This window comes from Brachyistius frenatus, unplaced genomic scaffold (genome assembly GCF_029030835.1).
Source record: "Brachyistius frenatus isolate BFR_SWC_R1_liver_20210118 unplaced genomic scaffold, ASM2903083v1 Contig_9, whole genome shotgun sequence".
NCBI classification, from domain to species: Eukaryota; Metazoa; Chordata; class Actinopteri; family Embiotocidae; genus Brachyistius; species Brachyistius frenatus.
Window position 1 is genome coordinate 2986203 of NW_027210608.1, and position 13308 is coordinate 2999510.

The following is a 13308-nucleotide window of genomic DNA, read 5'->3' on the forward strand; positions in this document are numbered from 1 at the left end:
AAAATACCAAAGGAACTTAGAAACCAGGGCAGCACCTCTAACCTGACAGAGAAAAAAAACAACTGTTCTCAAATGCTCGAAATGCTTAGAAATATAAACAGTAGGTGGGACATTTAAAAGTCGTTTTGCTCACCAGTGTGTGGGTTTATAGAAGGGTTATAATGCCCACACAGTGTAGTCCAGATTACCTCAGATAGCTGTTGAAGTGCTGCACGCTGAAAAAACATTACACCACCCTCCCCCATAGAGAGCACACAGGGGCAGATGATGGATGAACCTGTCTCTGACTCAACACTCTTACTTACTTCATGACATCACATCATGACATCAGGTCCGAGGGAATGTGAATTCCCAGGAAATCCTAAGAGCAGGAGATTTACCATGAAGAGACAGTTTATGGTTTGTTACAAGTCATCCACAGTGCTGTGACTCCAGAGCTGCCAGGTCGAGGGTTACACCTGCACATCCACACATCTGGATCAGGTCTGTGGGAGGCAGGAGAACAGGGCAACCACTTGCTGTGTGTGTGAGAGTGTGTGTGTCTGTGTGTGTGTCTGTGGGTGCATTTTTTCCTCAAACTGGGAACTATTTCTTTAACTCCAAACCTGCTGCAGAGAGCTCAAATTTGAGAGAAAACTTCATGATCAACTTGCAGGTTGGTGACCCCAGTGAATTGTTGTGTAGGAAAATAAAACAGGAACTAGACTTTTAAAAAAATATGTTCATACAGTATATGAACTTTAATAATTTTTTGAGTTGTTTTTGTTTCATAGCTGCCTCAAAAAATGTGGTCTTGACGTGGTCACAAAAGGGAGAGCGGACATGTTTATCAAAAGGAAATATACAGTGCACCCGGAAAGTATTCATAGCGCTTCACTTTTTCCACATTTTGTTATGTTACAGTTTTATTCCAAGATGGATTAAATTAATTTTTCCCCCTCAAAATTCTACACACAATACCCCATAATGACAAAGTAAAAAAAGTTTGTTTAAAATTTTTGCAAAGCTATTAAAAATAAAGATGGAAGAAAATATAACGCGTACATAATTATTCACAGCCTTTGCTCAATACTTTGCTGAAGCACCTTTGGCAGAAATTACAGCCTCAAGTCTTTTTGAATATGATGCTACAACCTTGGCTCCTATTCTTGGGCAGTTTCTCCCGTTCTTCTTTGCAGGACCTCTCAAGCTCCATCAGGTTGGATGGGGAGCTTCGGTGCACAGACATTTTCAGATCTCTCCAGAGATGTTCAATCTTGTTCAAGTCTGGGCTCTGCCTGGGTCTCTCAAAGACATTCACAGAGTTGTCCCGAAGCCGCTCCTTTATTATCTTGGCTGTGTGCTTCGGGTCGTTGTCCTGTTTTCATCAAGGATGTCTCTGTACATTGCTGCATTCATCTTTCCCTCCATCCTGACTAGTCTCCCAGTTCATGCTGCGGAAAAACATCCCCACAGCATGATGCTGCCACCACCATGCTTCACCGTAGAGATGGTGTTGACCAGGTGATGAGCGCTGCCTGGTTTCCTCCAAACATGACGCTTGGCATTCAGGCCAAAGAGTTCAATCTTTGTTTCATCAGACCAGAGAATTTAGTTTCTCATGGTCTGACAGTCCTTCAGGTGCCTTTTGGTAATCTCCAGGTGGGCTGTCATGTGTCTTTTACTGAGGAATGGCTTCTGTCTGGCCACTCTACCATACAGGCTGCTTGGTGGAGTGCTGCAGAGATGGTTGTCCTTCTGGAAGGTTCTCCTCTCTTCACAGAGCAACGTTGGAGCTCTGTCAGAGTGACCATCGGGTTCTTGGTCACCTCCCTGACTAAGGCCCTTCTCCCCCGATCGCTCAGTTTGGCCGGGCGGCCGACTCTAGGAAGAGTCCTGGTGGTTCAAACTTCTTCCATTTACGGATGATGGAGGCCACTGTGCTCATTGGGACCTTCAATGCTGCAGAAATGTTTCTGTACCCTTCCCCAGATCTGTGCCTCGATACAATCCTGTCTCGGAGGTCTACAGACAATTCTTTGGACTTCATAGCTTGGTTTGTGCTCTGACATGCACTGTCAACTGTAGGGCTCCGAGCACCCATACCGTAATACTACGGATAGTCGCGCACTTACAATCCTCGCGGCGGTTTGGTTCTAGCACATGAAGCGGTGCTAAAATCTTAAAAATACATGAGGGTATCGATATATTTTTTCAGTAGCTATCTTACTTACAACAAGATTGAGCGAGCGAAGTAGTTTAGTGTTTCTATGTGCTGTAGTTATTCAGTTTGAGAAATGATATCTGGAAAGCAATAATGCGGACTAGATCTCGTCACTGTTGCTAGGGTCGTTGCTAGGGGTCGGACAACTTCCTGCAGTGGTAAACATTGATACATTACATTCGCTTCTACTGAGGCGACTGATTGTTTTCCAGTTGTTAGTCATTCCCCATGTATTGCCATGGAAACGGAGCTCCCGCTAACAAAAAAGTTTTATATTTTGAGAGCGAATTGCCCTACAATATGAATACATTTAGATTACATATTTTATTTAGATGGTAGCTAGTTGTATAATCGCAATATTACACTCCAGGGTGTGTTTTAACGTGATTATTGTCATCATTGCCAATAATCACGTTAAAGCTCACCCTCCAGGGTAATATTGCTTAAATCTACAATTTTCGCATTGTTGGAATTCTAAAAATTCCACCTCGACAAATGTCACGTTGTTCAGATACCAGGAAAGAGGGAGACATGCAAACACTGCAAAATATAGTTATGTTCACACATTGTTCAAGGTGTGATTAATGGATTATTTTGTATTTTATTGTGTCATGAATAAACATTATGGTCATATCAAAAAAGAAAAGAAAAAAAGAAAAGGTTACCCAGAGTAACAACAAAAATTTCAAGTGATTCAAAACCAAAAGGAACCCCCTGACAAGCTCTGACAATAACAGTAGCCAACTTATACATGTTAAACCTAAATAACCATTTTGATAAGAACAATACATGAGAAAAAAGGTTATGGTAATATTAATTCTCTATAAACTATATAAACAAAATAATTTGTGTCACAAAGGGGTTAAAAAACATTTACAGCTAAATGTCATAACTCCAGTGCAATGCAGCAGAACATAGTTAAATTTTTTGAAAAATGGAGAAAATGCTTTGCATCAATCAGTGTTTTTTAATTAAATCAGTTTTCAGAAAGCTGGAAGTTCAACAGTCTTTCTGAAATAGTGCCACTTACAGTCACACCCTTCAATATTTCACAGGACCTACCATGGCAACGTAATCCTTGGCTAACTTTTAACAACCACACGTAAACCTAAATCCCCTCATAGTCCATAGACTATGAGCGAGAGCTAATGTCACTTTAAAATTTTCTTTTCATGGAGTATGTGATGTATTGACGAGATGGGACCATTTGTCTTTTCATACAAAGAAAACACATGATGTCATCTCTGGTTGACATTAGCAGCCCCAGTTCGGTAACAAATTAGAACGAGAGTGAAATGAATCTTTTAGCTTGATACTGTCAACATGTGTCTGAAATTTATGGGACAAAAGCTTGTTTCGCTGCCAAACTGTGACTGTGATGCAGCCCCAAGTTTATTCAGTTGTGAGCAATTAAAGATTCACTCAACTTCATTTCCCGTTAGACGTGAAAGAAGGGATGCACGGCAGTAGAGGAGTTATCACCCAGAAATCCAGTAGTGGAGCTGGTCACTATGTGAGGACGTGGAACGGCCTTTGTACTGTTTCATGCTTTTATTTAATAAATAGGTGTTTTTCAGCCACATAAATCAGTGAGATTTCTGAACAATAGTGAGAAAGAAGTTTAGTTCCGTCCTTGAATGAAACATGAAGTCCGAAACCAGCACACGCTGTAGGAACAGTTTACATTAATAGCCTGCAGGACTCAGCACCCAATAAGTGCAGTTGAACCACTTGTTTTCACTTTTTAACTCAGTGAAATGACAGAATGCTGTGTCGCATCATTACCTCACAATATTTAACAACATGTACAAGCTAGGTGACTTCAGTAGGATTAAGTGGGATAGGCCTAATTGAATAAAATTTTGAGTCTAATTGTCTGGAGCAGGATCCCCTTAATTGTGACAGATTATTCTCTCCTCTCAGCATGTGTTGGTGTCATGAGGGGAATCAGGGCCACCTGGCAACCTCTCAGCCATGATTACGAGGGAACAATATCTGACACTCTGCAGAGTGTGTTGATGGCATGCGTCCAGGCGCACAGAAGTTACTCTCTTATCTACATGTTACGCTCCATCTCCTGCACCACTCTCCAAACTCCATTTGATTTACTGCAGTTGGTGGCTCTAAATTGTGGCTTATCCTTATCCTGATTAATGTTGTTCAATGTTTCTTCCCATGACACACTTGGACTTTGCAGCTTCTTCCCCATCAGTTCTGGTTTGAAATCTTCACACAACATGCCTGCTGTTGTTTCCATTTGAATTAATTTTGAGATTTTTTTTTTTTTATCTGGAAGAGTGTACCCACCACTCTCTCCATTCAAATTTTAAAGAACAAAATGTGTACACTTATATCTGCTTTCATAGCTGCATTCATTGCCAAAATGCGCTTTTTTGAATCCTTTGTATGTCCGTCAGTGTCCATGTCAGCTCCTGAAGTGCTGAAATGAACCAGCGTAATAACTGACCTTGTGTGTTGTTCAAAGTATGCGGTCAGCTGTTGCGATCATGGTCCTTGAGGATGTGCTTTCTATGGTTTCAGGGGACTTTTTTAAGTTGGAGTTCACTCGTTGGCCACTCGGAAAAAAACTGACAGCAAGAATGACTCTGCCACGCCATATCCATTTCTTTTAGTACATCTGTGGGATCCCCTGCACCATGACCATCCCTTAACATTTGATTAATAAGGGCTTCCATACTGGATTCATGGTGGATCGCCTTATCTATACTGGCAGCGTAAACATTTCATGTCGCCTGTTGGAATATTCCACTGTGATTCCTGGTTAGTGATCATCCATCACCACTGTTTTCACCTCTCAAGACAATCAACTGAATACAAAGTAGTCATCTCTCTTGTTATTTATTTCTGAATCCTTTAATGCATTTTATTCAAAAGAAGAATCTTTGGCTCTCAATTGTGGATTCAAGGTTTCTTTGCCTTATGTGATAGTAAATTGATTGCGGTAGCTTTGGGCTATAGACTGCAAGTTAGACAAAGAAATAGTTTTGAAGACACCATTTGGACATAAGAATATAATGAAGGGCAGTTCTTAGTATTTTCTGTCAGTTTTGAAGCAGTGGTGAAATATTTGTTAGTTGCAGACCTAATCAACAGTACATGACTATGATGACCAAACATATATTTAAGCTGTTTATCATAATGAAAAGCTTCAGCACAATTAACATGTAATTTTGTATGTTTTTTTGTTTTGTTTTAACTCACAGTCTAAAACAAACATTTTTGGATCTTAAACTACTCTGAAAATCAGTATAAATACAACCTGTTTACAAAGAATAGCAGTTTTGTCTGCATCACATTTCTTCCCTTCTTTCTTCCTGCTGTTTTTCCCTCTACTTGGTCCTCCTTGTTTATCTGATTGAGACCCCAATCGACTCTCATATATCTCTCATTTACTAATCCAGTTGAAAGATTTGTTCAGTTTACTCCAAGCCTTTGATCGCCTCTTTGCCTCATTTAGGAGAGCTCCTTCTCTGCAGTACAGAGAATTGACATCTCGGCAGGGTTAACCTCACCAGATCCAAATTAATTTCGTGGGTCTGGCTAAGCTCCATTGTTGTTGTTTTTTTCCAGTCGTTGCATACTATTATGCGTAGACATTGTTTTTTTTGTTTTTTTTTATCTACTGGAGAAGCCTTTAACCAACCGACATTGACCAGCATATGATGTAATTGTTTTCCAAAACTCACCAAGCTGTAAACAACAGAGGCAAGGGCCAATGCTTGAATTTTACAGCTAGCAAACTTTTGGATCATTCTTTAAAGGCAACAAATTCAAAGTGTTTTTGTGTGTGTTTGTGTTCACTTTGCAGATTTGTGGAGACAGGGAGCGGCAGCATTCAGAGCCTGTCCCTATCAGACAGTCACCTGGCAGAGCTGGATGGAGACACCCTGCGTTTGTTTGGACTCGGAGCTCTGGAGGCCCTGGAGAGGGGCTGGGGTGTTCAGACGGCTGGTGCTGTCACTGTAATAACCTTCCGCTACATCAACTTTGACGCCATCATACCAACACTGCCGCGAATAAGGGTCAAGTTCCCAAATCTGTCGGTGAGGCCACATACTATCATAAGCAGTGGTACAGCACTGACATAAATTCCTCAAGAGGAAAAAAAAACAAAACTGAATGCTTCCTTTGAGCTTCACATGTGTTTACAGTAAACTCTGAATATCATCTAACTCCAAACTGCCATGACATGACCATGACACAAAGAGGGAGGACTTTGGAGGTCTTGATGGATGGAGATCTGCCCCCTTGCAGCCCGGTAGCACTTCTTTGCTGTCCAATTTTGCCTTCATCTACTGAACCCTTCCCTTTTTTAGGCAATGTACCTTGTAGAACACCACGTTAACCCAAGTGTGTTAACCCAAGTGTTAACCAAATGTACATTTTCCCAGGCTAATCTAACACCATCTTACTTAGGTATCCTCCTGCACAAAAAACAAAGATGTTCTTTCCCTGCATAATCATTAGAAAGTTGCCATAGTGCTTTAGTACAGAGAACTGACACTGAAGAGTTGTTTCAGTAGTCCAGGGTCTCTAATGTCTGATGCATGTGTTTCTTCTACTTCAGCCACACTAGCTCCAGAGCATTCCCGCTGCTGAGCATGAAACAAATTGTTGTACACAAAGAGGCAGGTTTAATCATGAGCGACACGGGTATGTAAGCAGGGTACTCCACACTGAGAAACCAAGACCTAGGGAAATTTAGAAGAATGAAAAACTTTGCCCACGTATGGGCAAGTGGTAAGTGGTTGAACATTTATATCCAAAACACCATTAGGTGTGTTGAAAGCTCGTGTTCTAGATCTATGAAGACAAACAAAGCCCCCTACCTTGTAAATCTTTGCCATATTCAACTTATTGAATTGGAGGCATAACTAACTTATAGTTTGACCTGAGACCAACTTCTTTCTGTTTCTGTAGCACCTGATCTTCATGGAAACCAACATCAGCCGTCTGCTGCAGCTGGCCGCCCTGGCTCAGGTGAGGCGTCTAGACCAGTTGACCATCCACCCAGAGGGCAACCCAGTGGTGAGCCTGGCTGTGTGGCGCTCCTTCGTCATCTACCGCCTCTACCACTTCAACCTGCAGAGGATCAATGGCCAGGAGGTAAGGGCTGGCTGGATTTTGATTGCAGTCTTCCTCCTGTATACGATGTAATGAGTCATGTTGTCTTTGTAGGACAGAAATCTAATGACCAATAAAAAAATTTACTCAAAGGTAATTAAATATATTTTTTTCTAATGCACAATGAAACAGAATTTGTTTGATATGCCATTTTAAGAGATTTAGATGAGCAGGTTGATACCGCTCTCCTGACTGCAGCAGGTTAGTGTAGAAGCTGGAAACAAGGAAAATTTAACGGAATAAAAAATCTTCATATTGGCACCTCAAAAAATGTCTCCTTTACATTTTTATATCTTGTATGTTTAATCTGTACAATGTTGTATGTCTTGACAATGATTTGTAACTTCCTGGAGTCTGTGTTGGTTAAGTGGTAACTTGTAGCCTGGCTCTGCCCAGTTATTGCACACATATTCAGTCTTCACTGTGATAACAGTCTGGAAACTCTGTTTGGATTAAGGTTTGCTCAGCCACTCTGTTATGTGGGCCAATCAGCGACCATTGGGGGTGGCTAAATGTGATAACATTGAAGTAGTTCCAACAATGGCGGCGGTGGTAGAGTTTTGGCTCACAACATTCGGTATATGGTGGTTAATTGGTTAGAGGCTGCTCCAATAATTTTACAATTAACACAAGGTTGACGCCAGTTAGGATGTAATGACTGGAAACAGTCCTCAATGGAGCGTTGCCAAGCTCTTATATTTACGCAGTAAATTTTAATATGGTTATACCAGGCTAAATAACTAAATAACTGGATCCAAGAAAGAATCTGACACAAGTTTAGCCCTTAAAACAGCAAACTGTCATTTTCAAACTTCTGTTTTCTTTTGAATTTAACATGTAAGACAGAAGTGTGCTTTGACCGTGCTGGTGTTGATTTTCAACAGAATCATGGGAGCTGTTTCCAGTTTTTTTTTTTTTGGTAAACTATCTGGTGTCTGGTTGTAGCTTCATATTTAAAGGACAGATATGAGAGTATTGATTTGTTTTTCATCTAACTCTGCACCAGAAAGTGAAAATGTGTACTTCTCAAAATGTCAAAGTATCCCTTCACTCTTGCCACCCTTAAATTATAGGTCTATGTTAGCTGGAATGTCCGACCTGAGGACATTTCCTCTCCAGTGGAACTCCTTTCAGACTTGATTTGATAAACGATCTTTAGATTAGTTTCACCTGCTGCTTGTTTCCATTGTATCAGCTGTTGTTTTTATGTCTTATCCCAGAGTTGAATTATTTAGCCAAAGCAAGAACAAAATTTACAAAATTGCACCACCCATAACAAAAGCTGTAAGTCTTGATTTGTATTGAATTACACAATGAAGTGTCTTGTGTGTTTGTGTGTCGACCTCAGGTGACCATGAATGATGTGATCGCTGCAGAGCGTGTGTTCGGGACACTGGGTCATATAGCAGCCACAGAAACGCCACGTTGCCGGCTGCTCCTGCTGCTCGAGGAGTCCAGGTGAGGATTCAGATGCGTAACCACAACATAACATTAACTGCATTTTAATGACAGGTGTGTGCTGTGTCCTGGATGGTGCATGTTGTTTGTTTAAATATGTCAAGAATGTGTGGATTCTTCAATGTATAAATGTGAGTTACAGCTTCTCAGTGTGTAGACTTCTATACATGTGTGTGCATGCCTGTGCGTATACACGTGTGTGTGTGTGTGTGTGTGTGTGTGTGTGTGTGTGTGTGTGTGTGTGTGTGTGTGTGTGTGTGTGTGTGTGTGTGTGTGTGTGTGTGTGTGTGTGTGTGTGTGTATGTGTGCAGGTTTGTGTGAAGTGGGGAGACAGAGCCTGGCACTGAGGAGCCAGGGGAATTAGACTGTGTCTTAGGGTAAGGCTGGGTACTTGGCACTGAGACAGAAACATTCCTCTCTCTCTGCAGCCAAAAAACCTCTTGAGGTCTGTCACTCTGGGTCAATGAAAAACATCCTTGCAAAGCAAAAATCTGCTCAATTTGTCACGCACAAGAATATTTTTAATGGTTTTAATAAACTTTTTAGTTAAGTGTAAAGACTAAATTAAGAAAGGTCAAAAGTAAAACTACACACTATATTAGTGTTACTTGTGGAAAACTGTCAGGTCAAATCATCTGACTAAAAACTCTATAACATGTATTTCTTTTCCACTAAACTTCCATCGTATTCATTAAAGTTATTTTGTTATTTCTGTAAGCCGCAGATAGTGACACTAATGTGCAGATCTAAATGTAAGTTTTGGTGTTGCAGAATAAAGCCAATACATATTAAATTAAATATAAACAAAACTTGCAATACTTTTTGATGAGCAGTAGAGCATCGTGTGAGGTTACTACAGTCAGGAAATATTGACAAAACCAAATATAACAATATTATTATCAAACATCGATATTGCGACGAGATTGTGGGAATGAATGCAGATGCGTTCACAAAGTATTTAACCCATGAGATTTTTTGATAAATAATCATCATTAATGTGGATATAATGAATGAGGAAAATAATAAAACGATCTGGTAGGTTCAGAAAATGACATGACTTCACTGTATTATAGCTTTTTAAACCAGGAAAAGACAACATGCCGTATTATGATATTATGACATCCAAAACCTAAGACGATATGAAGTCTCGTATCATGTTATCAATCTAATATTGCTATATTGCCCAGCCTTAGAGCCTGGTCAGGAACTTAAGCTCCATATTTGTCCTCAGTTGTTCTTTTAGAATCATGTTGAAATGAACTCGTAAACTTTACGACAACTGTTTCTTAGCTGCATCTCGCCCCCTGATTCATACTCATCCTGTTTTGGATAGATAGCTCACAACAGCTCAGGGCCAAAGATCATTTTCATATCAGCACTGAAGTCTTAATCACTTTTATCTGCATGCAGCATCTCATCCCTCTTAGTCAATTGTATGTTTGTTACACTGGCTGCTGTTAGATTTGACTTCTAATTTCTGAAAACCTTACGGCTGTAAATTATATGTTGCATAAAGTGTATGTTTTGGATTAAATGTATTTGCACAAAGTATAAAAAAAAAATTAAAAAAAAATACAGGAAAAGGGAATTATGAAGCAAGTAGCCATATCGAGAGAATATGGCAAAGTAATGTTGAGTTCATTTTCCCACATCTTTTTTTATGTTCTTGTGTTGTTCAGTGGGTTGTGGGGTTGATGCAAAACACTGGTGAGGTGTCGAAGCCGTTGTGCGTCTAAGATATTGTAGTCAAAGATCACTTCACCATAAAATGTGGAACTAATGATCTCATTTGAATACATTCTTGCAGTTTGGTAGAGTTCACTGTGTCCTGCAGTGTAAGGAGCGCGAACAGAATTGCCCTGACAATGTAAACCCCACATATGTGGCAACATTGATCTAAAAACTGTATTTGACCCACATGCGATGTCATTTATGTTGCATGTAATCCTTAACTGTGTGGTTTTGGTGACATTTTTCTCTTAAAATTTAGTATTTTGCCAATTTGCAGTCACCCCATAATTATGCTGCTGAGCTAATCTCACTGATGTCTTATTTTCATGCAAAATCGTTACTTTCGTTTGAATCAATGTGGCAGTCCACAGACTTGCCAGGTGAGACTTGTTTTTCATTTTTGTGAAGTGCACTAAAATCTTTCCTCCTTCTCCAGCTCCTCTTGCAGGGTATACAATACTATCAGCATGAAAAGTATCCCAGAAGTCATCACAAAATGAGGTTGCATGTAGAGCCTGATATATCAGCTGGCCAGTTTTTATGGCCGATATTGGTCTTTCACAGATATACTGTATCAGTACCAGCAAATATGTTGGCCCATATCAGACAGCTTAAAAAAAAAAATAATAATGCAGGAAAAGATGCCTGGAGTCTATTACAAAATTTAACTTTTTAAAAAAGTTATCTATAATTATAAAATTCTCAGTGAAGTTTACTAATTCAGTATACTGATCTCAGTGAGGACAATAAATTGTAAAATATATGTATCCATTACATATCTTTGTCACAAGAGTCCAACAGTGTATATATATATATATTATATACTTTATATATACAGTATGTATATATAAAGAATATCGGACAGTATGTTGTTATCAGATGTATTTAACTTGTTTAATATCAATTGAAGACATAGGCCCCCCAAATGCAGTCTCGTTTGAGTTCTAGTTGTATTAGTGAAATGCTGCGGTGTGTAATTCCTTTGCTTTCACTGGCTGTTTATTTACAATGCGGCGTTGGTAACAAGTTGTGTGTGAAAAGTAAAGGCTTTCAACCTTTTTACTAGAAAACGGTTATCATGGCAGCACACATGTATTGGCTGTCGGGGGACTTTGATTTCTGCCTCAGATGATTTCTTGATCTTGACAGTGAGAAGAGCTCATGTTTAGGAAATGTAATCTCTCGGCACTTCACGCACATCAAAGGAAAACTGTTTTAATGTGGAACTAAATGCACTCGCTGCAATGTTTAATGCTGTTGTGTAAAAATCTTACTGCACAGGAGCCGTAAACACACATTATCTGCTTTGTGTTGGTAAAACAGACAGAAACTTAAGGATCATTTTGACTTTTGGCTCAAACCCAAAGTATTGTCACAGGTTTTTCATCAGACGTTATATATTGTTTTTACATGAGCCGCTTCAATCAGCTGGACCTGCTGATCATAACTGCTGTTTTATCACAGGATTTTTTTACACAACACTTTTCCTGATGACACACACACACCCACCCACACACACCCACCCACCCACACACACCCACCCACCCACACACACACACACACACACACACACACACACACACACACACACACACACACACACACACACACACACACACACACACACACACACACAGAAGTACACACACCGGTCCAGCTCCCTGAAGCCTATTTTACCGTGTTACTCTGCAATATGTGTGACTGGTACACATTGATGAGTTTTGGCAAACACACACTCTCCCACACTTTACAAACTATTTTATCTCATAAGAAATGTTTGCCTCCAGCCTCTTCTGAATATTTCGGCATCCTGGCACTGACCTGTGGAACATGTCGGTGCAGTCGTGCATCATGAGAGATTTCATACTGATAGACTGCAACATTTGATGGAGCTTACATCACTTTTAATGTGTGTGAATCCTGCTGCTATTAGGGAAATGTATTAAAAAGAAATCTATTAACATTCAAATACATTCAATGTCAGTTTGATTGTTGTCAGCTCATGAATTATGGTGTTTTTACGGTTTATGGTGCTTCATCTGCTGTCAATTCTGATGGATTTCTTAAGCGAATACGTTTTTAAATTGTTTCAATTCACTTGTTTCACAGTATTAAGGTGAGAGAGTGCAATTTGATGGACAGGAGCATTACCTTTACTTACTTTGTGCCGCTAACATTTACTGTTTCTCCACTGGTGTGTTTCGTCACGCTGTGTCTGACTCACCCTCCTCTCTTCTCTTTGCTCACCCTGCAGGAAGCGGCAGCTGCAGTTCTTGTTGGAGGGGCGCGGCCGGCGGGCAGGACTGAGTCCAGAAGAGCTGCGAGATAATGGGAAGCTTCTGGGAGAAGGCCTGAGCAGAGCGCTGTTTAACTACCCAAACCGAGACTGCAACGCAGAGAGCCCTGAGGTTAGTTCTGTTTTATGACCTTCATCGAGGAGGTTACCCGTGTTTTTGTTGTCTGTTTGTCTTCAGGATTACAGAAAACCTACCAACCTGATTTTTTTTTTTATTAAACTTGGTGAAATGGTGTAGCATTGGCCAAGGAAGAAGTCATTAATTTTGTATTGAATTCGAAACACAGGGTCGATCCACAAAATATTTTTCACTTTCATTAACATCGCCAGATTGGACATTTGGCCATCAAAATGCCATACATCCATAAATCCAGCAGATGGCAGTAAAGTTCAATACTGACAAAACATAGGCCATTCATGAAATACGATGACTCCATATCACAATCCACATGAATGGGTACCAGTAATCCTCTGG

At 40.1% G+C, this 13308-nt stretch overlaps 1 protein-coding gene across 2 annotated transcripts in view; it reads left to right on the forward strand.

Annotated features, from left to right (window-relative positions):
• Positions 1 to 13308, forward strand: part of LOC138616215 (leucine-rich repeat-containing protein 49) — a 37145-nt gene that overhangs the window by 20873 nt on the left and 2964 nt on the right. For both annotated transcript variants that reach the window (XM_069690362.1, XM_069690361.1), the window contains exons 14-17: positions 6033 to 6267; positions 7145 to 7330; positions 8697 to 8806; positions 12792 to 12945. In XM_069690362.1, coding sequence (XP_069546463.1) covers positions 6033 to 6267; positions 7145 to 7330; positions 8697 to 8806; positions 12792 to 12945 — 685 coding nt within the window. The remainder of the gene's footprint in view (positions 1 to 6032; positions 6268 to 7144; positions 7331 to 8696; positions 8807 to 12791; positions 12946 to 13308) is intronic.